The 18557-nt window shown below is 48.3% G+C and overlaps 1 protein-coding gene across 1 annotated transcript in view; it reads left to right on the forward strand.

Moving 5' to 3' along the window:
* Positions 1–18557, forward strand: part of B4GALNT3 (beta-1,4-N-acetyl-galactosaminyltransferase 3) — a 919815-nt gene that overhangs the window by 852990 nt on the left and 48268 nt on the right. The window contains exon 16 of the mRNA XM_086952836.1: positions 16262–16415. Within this exon, the coding sequence (XP_086808962.1) occupies positions 16262–16415 (154 nt within the window). The remainder of the gene's footprint in view (positions 1–16261; positions 16416–18557) is intronic.

Consider the following 18557-nt stretch of genomic DNA (forward strand, 5'->3'; position numbering starts at 1 on the left):
GCAGTAGTAAATCTCAGCTGAGGAGGTGTCACTGGCCCAAAGAGTGGCAGTGTCTACAAACTTGCCTGTAGATTGTCTACTGGGAAATGATCTAGAGATCTCAGCCTGGGCTGAGGTAGAACAAGGAACCCATTCCAAAATGTTAGGCCTTCCTGAAAAGGTTAGTGGGGCTGTGATGGTCGCAGCCCCAGCTCAAGCTGATTTCCTCCCTGAAAAGGTTGGTAGGGCTGTGATGGTCACAGCCCAAGCTCAGGAAGACTTCTTCCCTGAAAAGGTTGGCAGAGCTATGATGGTCACAGACCACACTCAAACAGAGTTCCTTCCTGAAAAGGTTGGTAGGGCTGTAATGGTCACAGCCCAAACTCAAACAGATTTTAGTGTTGTGAAGCCTGAAATTATGGATCACTCCACTCAGACAGAGAGTATTGGGGAGGAAGAAAAGTCTCCCTCCCACCAGACATTAGGTGAGGGTCAGCTTCCTCAGGGAACTGCCCCTACCCCTTGTGAAGGAACTGCCCCAGAGGTAGTCAGACCTAGCCTGGCAGAGCCCCTGATGTCAGTGGACCCTTCCAAGGTGGGACCCAGTCTGGAGCTGGAAACCTGCCCCTCTCTACCCTGCCTCAGTCACCCCGGGCTGTAGAGGTCAGGGAGGTCAGTGGACCCCCAAAGGGCCCCCTGTCCAAAGGACCCCCCCCCCTCCCCATCAACAGATTAGGGGCACCAAAGCTAGCAGACCTAGCAAGGTGAAAATTCCAAAAACTTCTGAGGGATCCCCCGTCCCCTTAGGTAGGAACCTCCCCCAGAGGGACTCTGTTGGGCACAGCCAAACCTGGGACCTAATGGCCCCGCACCTGACATGTCCCTCCAGTGGTCCAACAAAAGGGACCCAGCCTCCAGCTGTAGGTAGCCAGAGGTTGACCATGAGGGGTCTAGGATAGCCTTATCTCCTTTTGTTTGGGGGGGGGAGGTTGTGTAGTATATCTGACTATATGGTTACCCCAACTTTTTGCCTAGTGTTTAGCTGTGTTTTTACTTAGTTGGCCCGGGATCCTGCTACTCAGGGCTCCAGGCTATCTGCTCTCTCTGTAAAATGGACTCCATGTACTTTAGTTACATATCTAATTGGATATTGGGTCACCTTGTGAGCCCCTGTTTAGTGTACCATAGGTACCCAGGGCACAGGTGCATCCAAGGCCTACCAGGGGCTGCAGCATGAATTATGCCACCCCTGGCTGGCCATCCGAACTGACACTACAGGCTGAACACTCAGCTTGGGCAAGGTGGTGTAATCACCCCTTGCTTAGATATAGTATTCCTATATCTACCCTTATATATAGACACATATATACCTATAAGTCACTCCTATGGCAGGCCATGACAATCCTAAAGGCAGAGTGCTTGGTATTATGTGAGATGGTGTTCTAGCATGAGCTGAGCCTGTCTGCAGCTTTCGGAACCAGGTCCTTATAGATGTTCTATGATAAAGCCATACCATATACTCTTAAGTGCACTACAATCCTCGCGGTTAATGCTAACTTTGGTTTGGCTTTATCAAAACATGTTGTGTAAGGTGTCAAACACTTTGGAATACTACCCCCCCCCCCGCGCCGGTCCTGGCGGCGGGGTAGCATTCCACCCTTCTAGAGGGAGAAGACATGTAGTTACTGCTTTACCCGGTTAAAGTTACACAGAGTCTCAGCATCACAACATGGATGCTGCTGCCACAGACACAAGTCTGACCTCCTGCTGTTGGACGAAACTCCGGCAGGGGAGGCCTGGACAATAGGTTTCCTGTCCAGGGAGGTGCTAGCACCTCCCCAGACAGCCTGTAGTGGATTGGGGCAGGGGGGTTCAATGGAAAGATACTTTTCCAGACACTGCCTGGGGCACACAAGGTGCTCCATGCATAGCCCGGTTCAAACCAGTTGCGGGGGCACTCCAGCCCCAGCTCTGGCGCGAAACTGCACAAAGAGAAAGGGGTGTAACCACCCCCTTCTCAGGTTCCACCCATAGGAGGGACCTAGCAGGTAATCCAGCCCCTTAGTTTAGTATAAAGATAGGAGCTGTGATTAGAGACATTATATTATCCTGGAAAGAAACTCTGAAACGAACTCTTGGACCCTCGACGTTCCATTTCGACTGGAAGACTGAAGACATCTCCATTGTGGTCAAGGAGTGACCACCCTGTGCAAACAGGCACCATCAGTAACTTGCCGGTTTGCTTTGTCGACGCTCCTGCCGGAACCCGAAGACTGACCCACATCCACAGCAAAGCTGAGACCCGTGGCAGACACGAGAGACGTAGGACCGAACATCCTGGACTACCTGCTTTTTGCTACCTGTGCAGCTCCTGAGGTACCCTCAAAGCTGTGCTTTGGGGTTTGAGAAGTCCGAGACCCGAGCAGCATTTGCACCGAAGCTCAGCCCTCCACACTCCACGAGTGCCGCGTGGGGCCTGCGCCTGCATTTCAGCTCAACGCATCTTCGCGGTTGCTAGCCCATTGGCTAGTGGCCCCTCTGAAGACTTCTTTGTGAAACTACACCACTTGCCTGGTTGCTCCGGGCTTGCTCTAGCGTTCCTGTGAAGGAGAAGCTCCTCAGACCTTGCTGGTCTGAACAGAAGCCAATCTCCCCATCCTGCGTGGATTGCATTTGCCAAGGTTTGTTGGGTCCAATCTGGATACCGACACCGCCAACAGCTAGATCCATCGTGGGACAGCTCGACTCCAGCTCCTGGTCTTCGGCGACGCCTCCTGGTCCTCTTCGCTGCAGAGACAAGCTTCACCTCTTCACCTGATTGCATCTCGACATCGCCTGGTTCCTTCCTGGTTCCTTCCTGGTCACTGGCTAGTGACCCAAATCTGTCCCCTCTGCTTTCAGGTTCTTCTCGACTCCGATACACCCTTGCATCCACCCGGCCACTTTTCTCCTGGTCGCCTGCAGCACTTTCTTGCAGCTCTCCATAGGGTTCAGCGACGAAACCCGACACGAAAGAACACCTATGCACCCGGCTTCGCTGGATGAGGTAACTCGGGTACTCCGGTGCTCCCGTGGGTATTAACTATCCAAGTGTCCTAGTGTAACAGGGCTTTCCCGTAGTCCATCCGGAAGTGTCCGAAATTTGCTACTTTGTAACTTTTACGTTCCCATTATAACTCTATGGTAACTCGCGTGTGTGTTTAGACACTGCACAAGCATCCTGTGGGACTCCTACTTCCTAACCTTTGGTTGTCCAGTGTAGCCCCAGCTATTCTCTAGGCCCTAGGCCTATTCACCTTTCCTGAAGTGGTTCTTATACCACTTACTTAGTAAATGGTTCGTGAGGCCCATAGGGCAGAATTGTATTTGTTCAACTTATAGTATGCTTATTGAGTAACTTGCGCTGTATCTCGAACTCTGGCCTCATAAAGAGTGCAGAGGGGTTGTGTTAGTAATAAATACATATATATTTGATATATACCTTGTGTGGTGTCCTTTCATTTGATATTCAAGGGATTATAATTGGCAAAACTGCTGGCTTCACGTGCTCTCTGAAGTTTTAGCCTTAGACTGCTTTGTCCATGCTACCACTAGGATAGCTGGTCTATAAGGTTGACTTTACAACCATCACCATTAGGGTTGTTTGGACTGATACAGGGTGCCCACTAGAATAGTGGACATCATATACCAGGCCAACTTCTCGCACCTAGCCCAAGGATATGACACCATTACATAGAAACAAAATCAGTACAAAGTTTTGAAATCTGCATAATGATATACCTGTTGCAAGGATATGAGAACCGTAGAATAGTACGACACCGACCACAAGGTTATGAAACCTAATACAAGGAAAAGGGTATGACATCTAATACAAGGATATGAGAATTTTCACAAGGAAACGAGGCCCAGCCTTGGATGTCAATAAGGGGGGGTCGCCAGGGGTTGTAGTTGTGACCCCTAGTTTTCCCCTTTTGACTTCTGGTACCCCGGGCTTTAGAGGTGGCAAAATAAGTGCCAGGAGCTCAGGGGCAACTCGTCCTTATAGACATCGGCCGGGGCATCACTTTCCTTGTTTTCAGTAAATTTTTTATTAGACTAATAGTGAATAATATTACATTATTCACTATTAGTGTAATAAAGAATGGAGTACAATTAGCTGGGATATGACCCTCCCTGTCAGCTGAGGTAAGCAAAAAATATTTGTAAGTGTATGTTCAGTGCATACTTTAGGATAAGAGTGTCTTCATGTGAGAGAGTGTATGTATTTGTGAATGTGTGTGTATGTGTAAGCGTGTGTGTATGTAAAAGTAAAGGTCAAATGTCCTGTGATGTTGCTTCCGCTGCCCCAGGCATTTTGAAGAATTGACAGCTATAGGCCCAGCACAAGGATATGAGGCCCAGCTCAACTAAGAAGGCAGGTGTTAGCACACTAGTTGAGCTGGGGGAAGGCGGACAGTTGTTGCATAACCTGGGGATTAGTACACAGGTCTACAAGGTCTGCAGTAACCCAGGGTTTAGGACTAGTTTGCGCTACTGAATTGCACGTAGCACAGTGCAAAAACGCATAGCGTTGCAAGCATTTTTTACTTGTTCTCGGTCCTCAACGTCAAGTTGGCGACCTCGAGTGAGCAAAATCAACATCGCGGCGAGACTTTTTCCTTGTTCGCGATCAGAAACATCAAGTTTCCGATCTCGAGCGTGGAAAATGAACCTCCTGGCAAGATTCTCAACGCGCGGCGGTCAGGTTTCTCATTGCGAGTGGTCTCGTATGCTCGCGACCGCTCGCAATGAGAAACTACCAGTCCGCGTTGAAAAAGCTGCTGCTCGAGTACAAATCTACTCGAGCAGCAGAAAACGACTGCTTGCACTGTGCAAGATGCCGTTTCCAATGAGTGCACAGTGCAAACAGCATTTTCACTACCGCACTACACGGTTCGCGTAGCTTGTGTGAGAAGTTGGCCCGATATGCAGTGCTCACTATTCTAGTGATCACTATGCATCGGTCCAAACGACCCTTATGGTGATTGGTTGTAAGTCAACCTTAGACCAGCTATCCTAGTAGCGTGGATACGAGCAGTCTTCGGGCTAAACTCTAGAGGGCGTGTTAAGCCAGCTGTTATACCATCACATACCCCTTGAACACCAAGTGAAAGGACACCACACAAGTGTTATGAAAATAAACAGTATATTTATTAGAATCACAACAGCCCTGTACTCTTTATGAGGACAGGGTACTAAGCACACAACAAAACTCTTAGGAAAATACTTCAAGTGCACAATCAATACAAGTGCCGAGGGCACGGAAAGTTTAGTGGTCTCGGGCGGACCCGATAAGGCAAGTCGGAAGCGATAGGGACTCGGGACCCTTAAATAAGGAGGCTATGCGGGCACCGAAATGCCGAAGTTACCTAGCCCCAAGGGCTGCGGCTGCACAAGTCTTTACAGACGTCGGGAGTCTTCGCTGACGAGCTAGGAGCCGGAAGGAAGGAGTTGCTGGCCGGCGACCAGTGGAGATAGTTCGTAGAGATCCAAGCCTGGATCAGAGATGGATGACACCTGAAAGCAGAGGGGACCAAGTTTGTAACTACTAGCCAGTAGTCAGAGGGTACCAGGAGGGCACCGGATGATCATCACCTCGACTAGGTGAGTGGGCGACGCTAGGCTCTGCAGTCTCACAGACCAGGAGGCATTGTCGGCGATCACGATGGAGGTGCGAGCTGTCCCACGAAGGTTGATGCTGTCGGCGTCGCTGGGTCCAGGATTGGGGCAACAAGCCTTGGCAACTTTCAGGGCCACGTGGTGGGCCTAAAATGGCGTCTTGAGTGGACCAGGAGGGTCTGGGGTGCTCCTCTCGCAGAAGGGAGCAAAGGCCGGTCTGGAGCAACCAGACCAGCAGCGTTGGTTGTCGGGTGTCGTCAAGAAGATCACAAGCCAGCGGCTAGTGACCGGACATCGTGCTGAGCAGCGGAAAGCAGAAGGGCCCCACGCAGATCGTGAGATGCAGGGAGGCTGAGCTTCGGTGCTGGAGCTGCTCAGGGTCGGAGCTTCTCGGACCCCAGAGCACTCACCAGAGGATCCCTCGGCGGTCGTGCTGTTTTAAGAAGGCGTGCAGGTTTTGAAGATGGCCGGTCCCTCGAGGTCTCGTCGCACCCACAGATCTCAGCTGAGCTGACGATGTGGGTAGAGGTCAGAGGTGCCAGGGAAGCCGGTTCTCGTCAAGCTGGGCAGTCGGATTCCTGAGGAAGGACTTGCAGCAAACCGCAGAGTTCTTAGATGGTGCCTGCGGATGCAGGGTGACTACTCCTTAGCCACAAGGGAGAAATCTTGAGAAGAGTCGAGAGTTCCTTTCGTAGAAAGTATTCTTGATTCAAAGATGATCTAATTTGGAAGGGTCCCCGCTCCTGCCTTTATCCTAAAGAAAGGGGTGGGTACGTGACTAGGTCCTGCCCTAGGGGTGGGACCAGGAAGGGGGGTGGTTACACCCCTCTCCCATGCCGGACTTTCCCCAGGTCAGGGGCTGAGCGCCCCTGGAACTGGTTCTAGCCGGCAGATGCGTAGTGAGCACCGGGGTGCCACTCCGCAGTCACCTTCTTGTAAAGCCCTGCCTACCCAGGATACACAAAACCCTGCCTGGGATGGTGCGAACACCGCCCCGGACAGGAAACCCTTTGTCCAAGCTCTCCTCGCTGGAAGGACTCCCAGCAGCAGGAGGTCAGACTCGTGTCTGTGGTGGCAGCATCCATTTTGTGGAGCTGAGGCTTCAGTTAACTTTAACTGGGGTTCACAGTTACGTACATGTCGTGTCCCTCTAGAAGGGCGGAATGCTAACCTCGTCGCCAGCATTGGTGAGGGGTCAGCATCCCAATTTGTATGACACCTTACTCGACATGTCTTGATAACGCGATACCGAAGTTACCAATGTGGTACGCGTTATCATGGAACAGCCATTGGGTCTTGGTTCCGCAAGCTGCAACCGGGCTCGGCTCGTGCCAGAGCCCAATTCACACGATTCCATGCACTCTGCCTTCAGGATTTTTAAGGCCTGCCATAGGAGTGGCTAATAGGAATTCGGGTGTCCATTTGAGGGTTAGATATAGGGATACTATATCTATAGCAAAGGGCGAGTACGCCACCTTGCCCCAGCTGTCGTGCAGCCAGTTGTGTCAGATTTAGATGGCCATCCAGGGGTGGCATAATACATGCTTCAGCCCCTGGTAGGCCCTGGGTACACCGATTACCTGAGTTACAGGGTCTGACAAGGTGGCCCAGTTCCAATTGTGTAATGCACCTGAGGTACACATCAATTTAGCGAGAGAACAGCTAGGCTGTGGGTCTGATTGGCAGGCCCACAGCCCGAGAAAGTCGTAAACCAGTGAAACAAAAGCAAAAAATCTGGGTGATCATAGGATTGCAGACCCTACTCTCCTACAGCTTGCGTAGTGCAAAGTGCACTTCGCGTAGCTACGCATAGCGCTACTACGCAAACTCCGCTCAGCGTTAGTCTGCAGGGACTTACTTCAGTGCACCATAACTGAGTATGGGAGTCCAAGTCATTGTGCCCCAGACAACTCACTGAGCATTTTTGCTGGTGTGATGTCTGTACTTTCGGGGTTACTAGCAATCCCTTAAAAGGTTCAGGGATGTAATTTTAATTCAAACCCGATTTTGTTCTTAGAATAGCACATCTGAGATGAAACCATCCTACAGCAGCAATATGAAAATACATCAGAATATATGTTTATATTACACATTTGCTGTCAAACCTTGAGCCGGAGATATTGTATATCATGTGGCAAACTTGTCACCTGATGTTATAAGAAAGTCATTGTTTAGATGAAATGACAGTTTCACAAGTTCTGCAAGCGATAATGACAACCTCCAAGCAACAATCTCTGGGTAAGCGCTTTTCCCTCCTTACAGGTCTCTAACTCCCAGTGGCTAACATTATTTCCCTACAGGGTCAACCCCTTACCGCTTTACTCCTGTAAGCATTGGCTGCAAAATCTAAGCGTAAGAGTGTTTACTTACACTCCATCACACTTTGTATCTCATGCATGTGTGTGATACCCGTGTTTTAGCGACACCACCCCCAATTATTTGCGATAATCACAATAATGGTACCACCAGTGCCATCACACTTTTGCCGACTGTAGTCTACCAGCTGAGCACTGTAGATTTGGCATTCTATGTATATGACTATGTGGCGAAGACGCCTATTTGACTCTCCTCTTCTTACATGTTTTGTCTGTCTTCAATGTTGTCGGTACAGGCATATATGAGAAGGGAATCCCCTCTCACACTTAGAGAAACACCTTAGTGAGTGTAACACATAGCCTGGATTACACTCCTTTTTATCCTGCACTACACTCTATTTTAAAAAGGTCCTGAGGAAAACCAGATTTAGTTTAAGGCACTGACTGAAACATGTCGACCAACTGATGGAAGTAGGAGGTAGTAACTCGTCTCCCTTAAACATCCCCAAGCCTTATTTTAACCACTGACGGGGGCCCAGTTATTAAAATGTAATTTACCCTCGGGTACTGGGACCCTCGCCAAGCCGTTTTAACTCACACTTCACTTTACACCTCACACTGCACTCTCAGTAAAATACCAGCTCCGCTGTAATCAGGCGTCGCAGCACACCAGGGACACATTAGGTGTCACTGGGTGGGCCCGATGATGAAACATGCCACCAGCCAGGTTGGTGGGTGAGGGCTTCATGAACTCACCAACGAGGTGCCCATGACAAATCTAATCTAATCAGAGTCCTAACAATATTGGTCATATTTAAGCTAGTCTCTTTTGATAACAGAAAGGCAGAACAGCTAACTTAACATTCTTAAGATGGAGGCTGACTTTGAAAGTTCATGATACAGTCTACCACCTGTCACTAAACATTCTCTTCCAGGGGATCCTCATCAATAGTCATAAGCACTAGAATATTCCTGCCCATGCGCGGGACCCCGGAAATACATTCATATATGTGCCCCATATATATCTATATATATATATATATATATATACATATATATATATATATATATCAAAATAAGCAACTGCAGCCTCATACACACCAGAGCTGAATAATGCTGCAAGGACTCCCCATTATATCATGAAAACATGCATTAGAAACAGGGGAAAAACAACAATGAAACACGTTTTGAATCTGTTTTAATGCTTAGCAGACAGCAGAAACTCTCATAAAGGACTGAAAGCATAGACCGCTCCCAGGCTGCACTGCAAAAAAACGGTCTAAAAAGACTGAAAAGCTAACTCATAGCAACATAGAGATAAACTGGCACTGTGCCTTTAAGGCACTCATGACCCCCAGCTTCCCATCATGCCTCAGGGGGTGACAGTTAGGTCAGTTGTTCTTTCCGGCTCCTTTAGAAAGGATCCTGGTTACACAGCTCCACTTCTTTCTGATTTTAGTCAGAAATAATCTTTGTTTTTGACAACTTTTTTTACTTACTTCAACGTCTTCCACCTTCTGAAGTAAGGCTCTGTCATTTTTTGGCAGGTTTGGGCATTTTTAATGCTCAAAATGCCTTCTCTTTTTAACTCCTGTCCTTCTTGTAGTAAAAAGAAGGCCAAGACAGACTCTGTATCCTTTGTTTGCCTGAAGACCATGACCCTAAGACCTGTCCTCATTGCCAAACCATGTCCAAGAGAACCTTGAAGGACAGAGAAAGGATTCGCCTGTATGGATTGGCAGAAAAATCTTCAAGAGGAAGTTCTCCGGTGAGGAAGGGTTCCAAGAGGTCTAGGACTCCATCAAGAAGCAAGACCTCTCACCCTTCTACATCGGCGTCGGGCTCGGTGCTGAAAAATCAACCACTGGTAGGTCATTTGTCTAAGAAAAGACCATTGACAGCGGGCTCGCCGTCGAGAAGACAGCGTCACTCTCAGGTACGTTGTTGACGTGGAAGACTCTTGACCCTCCGCCATAGTAAATCCGGAGACGATCGGTGTCGTGGAACAGAAGCCCTCCGCCATCGTCAACTCGGCGACGATCGGCGTCTAGTAGTATCAGCCCTTCGCCGTCGTCAACCCAGCGACGATCGGCGTCGAGGAGTAGAAGCCCTCCGCCATCGTCAGCACGACGTTCGGCTTCGAGAGCAGGTTCCCCTCGGTCGACGCAAGTCCATCGGCGATCAATGTCGAGGGGCGAGAGTCCTCCGCCATTGTCAATCCGGCGATCGGCGTCGAAGATGGGAACTCCTCCGTTGTACTCTCGACGACGACTGGCGTCGAAGATAGACACCCCTCCGCCGTCGTCTCGACGACCTTCGACGTCGAGAATAGACACCCCTCCACCGTCGTCTCGACGACCTTCAACGTAGAGGATAGACACCCCACCTCCGTCGTCTCGACGATGTTCGGCGTTGAGAAAAAGAAGTCCGCCGTCACGTCGACGTCGAGGAAGAGGAGCTCTCCGCCGAGGTCGAGGCACAGAGACCCCTCACTTGGATCTAAACGGCGGCGGTCGCCATCGGATCGACGTTCAGCGTCGAGCAGAAGGGATGTCCAGGCGGCGTCACTTGCGTCGAGGAGTAAGGAACCATCAAGACCAGTCACATCAGACCGGAGATCGACGTCAAGGATAAGGTCCGGTTCGACGTCGAGGGGCGCACGCCCGACGTCAAGGCCTACCTCAGTGAGATCTATGGAAGGATCAGTGGTTCTGGTGATGGAATCAGCTTCGCGCCATTCTTCCTCTCACTCCTCTGGACAGCCTTCTACGAGATCAGCCTCTCCAGAAGCCAGCAGACCTGCTCATCAGTCCACATCACATCAAGGGGAGACTGCCTCTGCTGTGCACTTGTCCCCGAAATGGCTTCTCCCCCTGCATCACTGGAAAGATACTGGTGCGACACAGCGGATGCAAGAATATGTCAGTCCTATCCTTTGGTCACCTTTGCAAAGAGTTGTGCAGGAAGTGGACAGGTCGAGTTCCCCTAGACGTGGCGAATGCACGGGCAGATCCCGGGAGCGAAGACATGATGGATCACGTTCTCCCACATGAGAGGAATGCACAGACAGATCGCGGGGATGAAGGCATAGTTTCCATCGCAGAAGTAGGAGCCCACCATCTACTTCTTCTTCTTCAACCTACTCGTCAAAGAGGGATTATTCCCCTACATTATCGGACAGTCCTATCTCGAGGGTGTCTCCTATAGATGATATCAACACCTACCACGATGTACTTCAGAAAAGGGCTCAGAAACTCAACATCGAAATGTCCGTCCCTCAGGTGGCGACGGCGGTGATCTTCGGGACTCTGCATCAGAAGGCGGCGTCTCGTCCATTGCTCCCCTTGGTTCCGGGGATTCTAGACCCTGTGATGAACACCTTCCTGATGCCAGCCACGATCAAGGCGGTGTTGGCTCGAATCCAAAAGAAGTACAAGCCGGCTCCTTCAAACCCCGTCTTCTTGGAGACGGATCCGCCTGCAGATTCAGTAATCGTTGCTGCAGCCAGAAAGACTCATGCTGTCACTGCATCTTCATCGGTCCCTCCGATAAGGAAAGCCGGTCCCAGGACTCTTGGGGACGTAATCTTTGCAACTCGGCGGCTTCAACACTAAAGCTCTCCAGTGCGGCTGCTTTGTTAGGCCGCTATGATAGGGCCTTGTGGGACTCCTTGGACCGCTTCAAAGAAAAGCTACCAAAAGAGGGTCAGAAGTACTTTGATGAGATCGTCACCAAGGGATCACTTGTTGCAAACCAAATGATCAGAATGCAGCGGACGGCGCTATGTTATCGGCGCATTCTTATGCTCATGGAGTCTGCACCAGAAGATCCTCGTGGTTGAGGCTGACAGGTCTCAAGCCTGATGCGCAACAGAGAATACTAAATCTCCCATTTACTGGCTCCTCTCTATTTGGCACTCATGCAGATGAGGAGTTGTGCAGAATAAAAGCAGAGCTTGACACCCTCAAGGCTGTCGGCTTGGAAAAGAAGAAAATTCAAACATCTATACAGGCTCAACCAGCACAAGGGATCCCAACAGAGGGTTCAAACCCCTCAATGGTCCCAGGGGAAAAACCAGGGCAAGTTTCAATATCAGGGCCATAAATCGAACAGAGGTAGAGGTGGACACCAGCAACAGTCCTCTACCATGTCTAGAACAGGAGGAAAACCATGAGCAGTGGCTTCCTCTGGCGCCGTTGCCCACTCCAGTGGGAGGCAGTGCTTCACATCATCTGGCAGAGTGGTGCAGCATCACAAAAGATCGGTGGGTGCTCAATATACTGCGCAAGTAGGAGATTTGATGTGTTCGGTGGACCTCCAAGATGCTTCCACATACCCATTGCTCTAAGTCATCACAAGTATCTGTGGTTTGTTTTCGGACACAAACACTATCAGTAGAAAGTCTTACTCTTTGGGCTCAAGTCTGCCCAACAAGTCTTTACCAAGTGCATGGCAGTGGTGGCAGCCGCCCTTCACAAAAGAGGTCTGTTTGTCTACCCGTACTTGGACGATTGGCTTCTCAAGGGGCTCATCTCCTCGACAAGTAAGGAGCGACTGCAGCAGTTACACGACCTAGGCCTTCATGTCAACATGGAGAAGTCCGTGCAGCAGGCCATTCGGACGACCCACTATCTAGGATCTAGTCTGGATACAAATAAAGGAAGAGCGTTTCCTTCGGAGGAGAGACTTTCTTCAATACAGCAGAAGTGCAGGATTCTGCTCCAGACAGAACGCCCAGTAGTCTGGCAAGTTGCATCTCTGCTGGGGTCAATGGCCTCCTGCATATTTCTCATCCCCAACGCCAGGCTGAGAATGCGACCGTTGCAGCAAGATCTAGAAGACAAATGGGATCAAGCAACAGGTCGCTGGGAAGATCAGATTGTGCTCTCCCAAGCAGCGAAATCATCCATCAAGTGGTGGACTCGGCCTCAAAATCTGTTGGTGGGAGTCCCTTTTCACCAGCCAATTCCAGTGCTATCGTTAGTAACGGATGCATCTCTGCAGGGATGGGGGGCACACATGGGGTGCCTTCAAATGCAGGGCCGGTGGTCCACAAAGGAACAGTCCTACCACATAAACATGTTGGAGCTATGAGCAGTCCACCTGGCTCTGAAAGCTTTTCTACCTTTGATGAAGTCCAACTCAGTCCTGATCCAAACAGACAACACGACCACCAAGTTTTATCTAGACAAGCAAGGGGGTACACGCTCTCGCCCTCTCTCCCTGGAGTCTCAAGTGATCTGGCACTGGCTACTAGCCCAAAACTTCTCCTTAGAAGCGGTGCACCTTTCAGGAGAGCAGAATGTCTAAGCAGACACGCCCAGTCGGCACTTCGAAGATTAGCCAGACTGGGTGCTACAGGTAGTGGTAGATCTTTTCCATCAATGGGGTCGTCCGTCAATAAATTTGTTTGCAGACGACAAAAACAAAAAACACCACGCCTTAGCATCCAGATTCCACTGTCCAGGGACAAGGAGGAATGCGCTTTTGATGGATTGGTCAGGGACATTTGCCTACGCCTTTCCTCCTCTGCCTCTGATCCCGAAGGTGGTGTCCAAGCTCATCAGATCCAACATGAAAATTATTCTGATAGCTCCAGACTGGCCGCAGCAGTGGTGGTACCCGGACCTTCTTCAGTTGTCAGTGCTCCCACACAGGAGACTGCCTTGCAGAGCGGACCTACTGACCAAGATAAACGGGAAGGTTCTCCATCCCAACCTTCTCTCACTGAACTTGGCAGCATGGCTCCTGAGGTCCTTCAATACGGACACTTGAAACTGCCACAAGATTGCATGCACATTTTGAAAGATGCTAAGAGACCCTCCACAAGAGCGTCATATGCATTCAAGTGGAAGAGATTCTTTCTTTGGTGTGTTGAAAATAACTTTGACCCTACGAAGGGGCAGGAGGAATTCATTCTTCCTTACCTTCTGCATCTAGCTAAAGCAGGTTTGAAATATGCTTCAGTCAGGGTTTATTTGTCCGCCATTACGGTGTACAGAAAGTCACCCAGCCAAACTTTCCTTTTTTCAAATGCAGGTGGTTAAGGACTTCTTACAGGGGTTGAAGAAAGTATATCCCCCTGTTCGAAACCCTTCTCCTCAATGGTGCTGTCCAAATGAATGGGTCCTCCTTTTGAACCCATTCACAAAGCTTCTTTACAGCATCTGACGTGTAAAACTGCTTTTCTGGTTGCAATAACATCAGCGCGCAGAGTAAGTGAAATCCAAGCGCTGTGTGCAAAAGAGCCTTACTACGTTTTTCACCATAACAGAGTTGTATTAAGGGCTCACCCTTCTTTTCTGCCTAAGGTTGTGTCTGATTTTCATATTAATCAGTCAATCTCCCTTCCATCCTTTTTTCCAAACCCTGTGACTCCCGTGGAGAGGTCGCTGCATTCCTTGGACCTCAAAAGAGTGCTTAAATTCTATCTAGAGGGTACCCAGGGCATAAGAAAAACGGGTCAATTATTCTTAAATAATGGTTCCATGAGAACAGACTTCTCAGCCTGTAAAAGATCCATTTCCAGATGGATCGTGTCCTGCATAAAATTGGCCTACCAGCTGGCTAAAAAAACTCTTGTTGTTGTCGCCTAAAGCACACTCCACTGGGGGGGAAAGCGGCCACAGTGGCTTTCTTGCATGATGTTCCAATGTCAGAAATTTGCAAGGCTGCAACCTGGAGATCGGTTCACACCTTCACAAGGCATAACTGATATTGTCAACTCTTTGTGCCATGGCTTTTTGAGTCACCGCAAAGAACAACTGACCTTACCCCTGAGGCATGATGGGAAGCTGGGGGTCATGAGTGCCTTAATGGCACGGTGCCAGTTTATCTCTATGTTGCTATGAGTTATCTTTTCAGTCTTTTTAGACTGTGTTTTTGCAATGCAGCCTGGGAGCTATCTATTCTTTCAGTCCTTTATGAGAGTTTCAGCTGTCTGCTAAGCATTAAAACAGATTCAAAACATGTTTTATTGTTGTTTTTCCCTGTTTCTAATGCATGTATTCATGATATAATGGGGGGAGTCCTTGCAGCATTATTCAGCACTGGTGTGTATTAGGCTGTAGTTGTGTATATATATATATATATATATATCTCCTTGATTAAGAATCCCATGGAGTCGGTGCCTGTTTTTCGGAAAGTCTGAACACCGGATTGGTTTCATATATATATATATATATATATGGAAATGCATATATGTGGGGCACATATATGATTGGGTTTCCGGGGTCCCGCGCATGGGCGGAAATTTTCTAGTGCTTATGACTTTGATGAGGATACCCCTGGAAGAGAACTAGGATTACAGGTAAATAACCAATCCATCTCTGTCGTTCATCTTCTTTCTCCCCTCCATCTTCTAACCTCCTAATAGTCTTCGGCACAGGCTGAAGGCAGCAGGACTCTGGGATATTGTGACCCAGTGTGGCCCACTGCATCTCATATTGGGGCCTCTTTGGTGTTTATTTATATATTTTGCGACCAGTGCAGTTGCACTGATTTTTTTTTCTTACATAGTAGCTGTATATATCTTGTAGGTTGTACTTTGCAACTTCGTTATCTGTGGCTCCAAAGATAGGTTGCAGTTCAGAGCAGCAGCAAAATCTGGATTTGAACAATTGGGAGGTATACTTCGTTAAAATAACGTAGGGTCAGAGACAGTCGCGCCGGTGCAGGTAAGAGCGGTAGGGCGGGGTTGTGGGGGCGAGTCAACAGACGACGGAATAGGGAAAAGAAAAGACAAACTCTTACCTTGCACATCTTGCGCTCGCAGCATCACTGACTTGGCGATGTTGCGAGCGCAAGATAAGTGGTTTCATTAATTTTTATATTTAATTTTCCCTAGTCTGTCGTCTGTAGACCCCTCCGCCCCACCGCTCTTACCTGCACCGGCCACTCCTGGTCAGAGTATTTTGTTTTCTAGTTGGACTCAAGTATCAAAATCGCCGAGTCAATACAGTTGAATTTCCCACGCTATAAGAGTGCATCTGGGCCACGTGGTGCAATGATGACCCTCTCAATTAAGTTGAGTGCATTGGTTAAGTCCATGTCTGACCACGAATTAGGCCAACTACAGAGCAACACAGAGAAAGAATGAGAAGCTGTAATAGAGTGCACTTGGGCATAGATATTGGAGGAAGGAGTAGGTTACAAAATATCCCTTTGTTGCTAAAGGAAGGGTAACAAAACAGTTAAATGCAACACATACTAACAGGTTTCCATCTTTTCCTAAGCCCCTTGACGTGTGCAGGGATTTAGTGGCTTTTCACATGCTTTTTAACCTTTCATCTCACTTCTGTCACTTCTAGTCAAGAACCAGGCACGCTGGGTTCAACAGTTAATCTATGACATGGAGGAGCTTTACCGCGTCACGGAGGACAAGCGCTTCAACGTGATCATCACAGATTACAGCAGCCAGGACATGGATGTGGAAGCAGCGTTAAAAAGGTCCTCAATACCCAGGTAAGTTACTAGTTAAGAGGAGGTTGGCTGTAATATGGAGGAAAACCAAAAACACAGAATTCTTCTTTCCTACTAGAACATATTTCCTCATATCGAAATATATTCTTTTTTTACTAAGTTTTTTTTGGAGTTTAGAAAGCTTTAATTGAACAAAATAAAACGATGTAAAACATCAGTACAATGGTAAATAGTTCAGAAAACAGGAGAACATTTAGAGACACAAAATTGGATATACAAACCCCAAAAGAGGGGTATATAACTATACCAATAAAATTAGCTTTTTTGGAAATTATCAGAAGATAGAGAGGGGGAAGGAAAAGGAAAGAAAAAGAGAAGGGAAAAGGGAATAAAAAGAGGCAACAGTAAATTTAAATACTATAACAATATTTCTCCAGTATTAGGGGTGTCTTTCATAGATTCACATGCCTGAATCATTCCCCGTCGTCGGAGTGGGAGTCCCACTGTACATAAAAAAGAAATAATATGCCATAAATATATAGTAAATAACAATAAAAACAAACCAGGAAGTAAAGTAGCCAAAGCTACAGTAGAAAAAACTTCCACACCTATGACTATCCTAGTCATTTTGTATAGTCCAAACTACAGCCAATCAGGCGCCAGCACCCACCAGAAGGTTCTCCCCAGAGGCTCAGGCTCTCATATTTTCTACCGCACGCCGTGTAGAGGGAGTCTCCCTGAGCTCTGCTCAGTTTTCTTCTCTTTCTTACTTTTTGATCTATTCTTCAAGGATGTCTTCAAAGAAATCTCTGTTTAAAGCCTGTGATTCTTGTGGTAAGCTCCGGCTTTTTAAAGAGGACCCCCGAAAAAAAAGGAATTTATTGCCTGTATCCAGATCACCAAGTCAAGGACTGTAAGATCTGCAGACTCTCAGAGACAGAGAGGGTCGGTTGCTTTGTGGCTACAAAAGCTTAAGAATTCTGATAATCCTGTGTCTGAGGTTGGCAGTATTGCCTCTGGCTCCACTTCAGCGTCTAGAAAGAGGCCTGCGTCTGAGGTATTGCCATCTCCTGGAGCTAAGGTTGCTAAAAAACATCAACCTTCTAAGGGATCTGACAAGCCTTCCACTTCTAAGGCTACCCCCACAGGCAAGGACATGGAGGGTTCTTCTGCACCTCAAAAACGGTCCACCAAAAGATTGCCTCAGACAGTTGACAAAGTTTCACCTCAGGCACCATCTTCTGTCTCATCGTCAACGAAGACCTCCGTCGACGCTACATCTGCGTCGACCGTGACATTCTACTCTCCCAAGCCCCAGATGATCATGTCGACGGCGGCTTCTTCACCAACTATGGTCTATGTATCTGTTAGACCTCTCTCGTCGACGACGGCCATCGTCGACGCCTCATCGTCGACTCCTCTGAAGGCTCTACCATCGACGAAGAAGATACCGTCGACGGGCTCGCCGGCGAGCTCCACTCCGTCGACAAAGTTACCACCGTCGATGAAGGCGTCGACGAAGATTGTACCGTCGACGAAGCCCAATCTGTCGACGACTGCCATCCCGTCGACGACTGCCATCCCGTCGACGAAGCCTGTCCCGTCGACTAAGTCTATACCGTCGATGAAACCTGTACCGTCGACGAAGCTCGTTCCGTTGACGAAGCCCATTTCGTTGACGAAGTCCATTCCGTGGATGAGGCCTGTGCTTGTATCAGTGTCTCCCAATGTTATTGAGTCTTAATGTACACTGCTATGTTAACATTGTTTACCAAGAGTTCCAGGCATGACCATGTCGAATAATCCAACCATGTGAATCTATGAAAGATCTAGTATTAGAGAAGACATGGTTAATATTTTTGCATTTCAACCCTATATAATCTCCAATTGCAAGCCCATCAATAAAAAAACATATAACATTTACTAACTCTGCATCAAGTTCTGCTTTTATAAATATCTCAATTCATCCTAAATGGGCAAATAAGCAACTATATTCTCTGTGTCTGATGCAGGATGTGTGTCACACTTCTTGCCAATGTTTTTTACTAGAAACATTAGCCAGGATTTCATTACTGCTCTATCTTCTTTGTAAATCTGAGAAAATCTAGCAACAGAGGCATATGTTTGATAAGGGAAGCTTTAAATTAACATCATTACACAGCTCTTCCCAGTTTGCTTCTCTTC

Source organism: Lissotriton vulgaris, chromosome 1_2 (assembly GCF_964263255.1).
Source record: "Lissotriton vulgaris chromosome 1_2, aLisVul1.2, whole genome shotgun sequence".
In the NCBI taxonomy this organism is placed as follows: Eukaryota; Metazoa; Chordata; class Amphibia; order Caudata; family Salamandridae; genus Lissotriton; species Lissotriton vulgaris.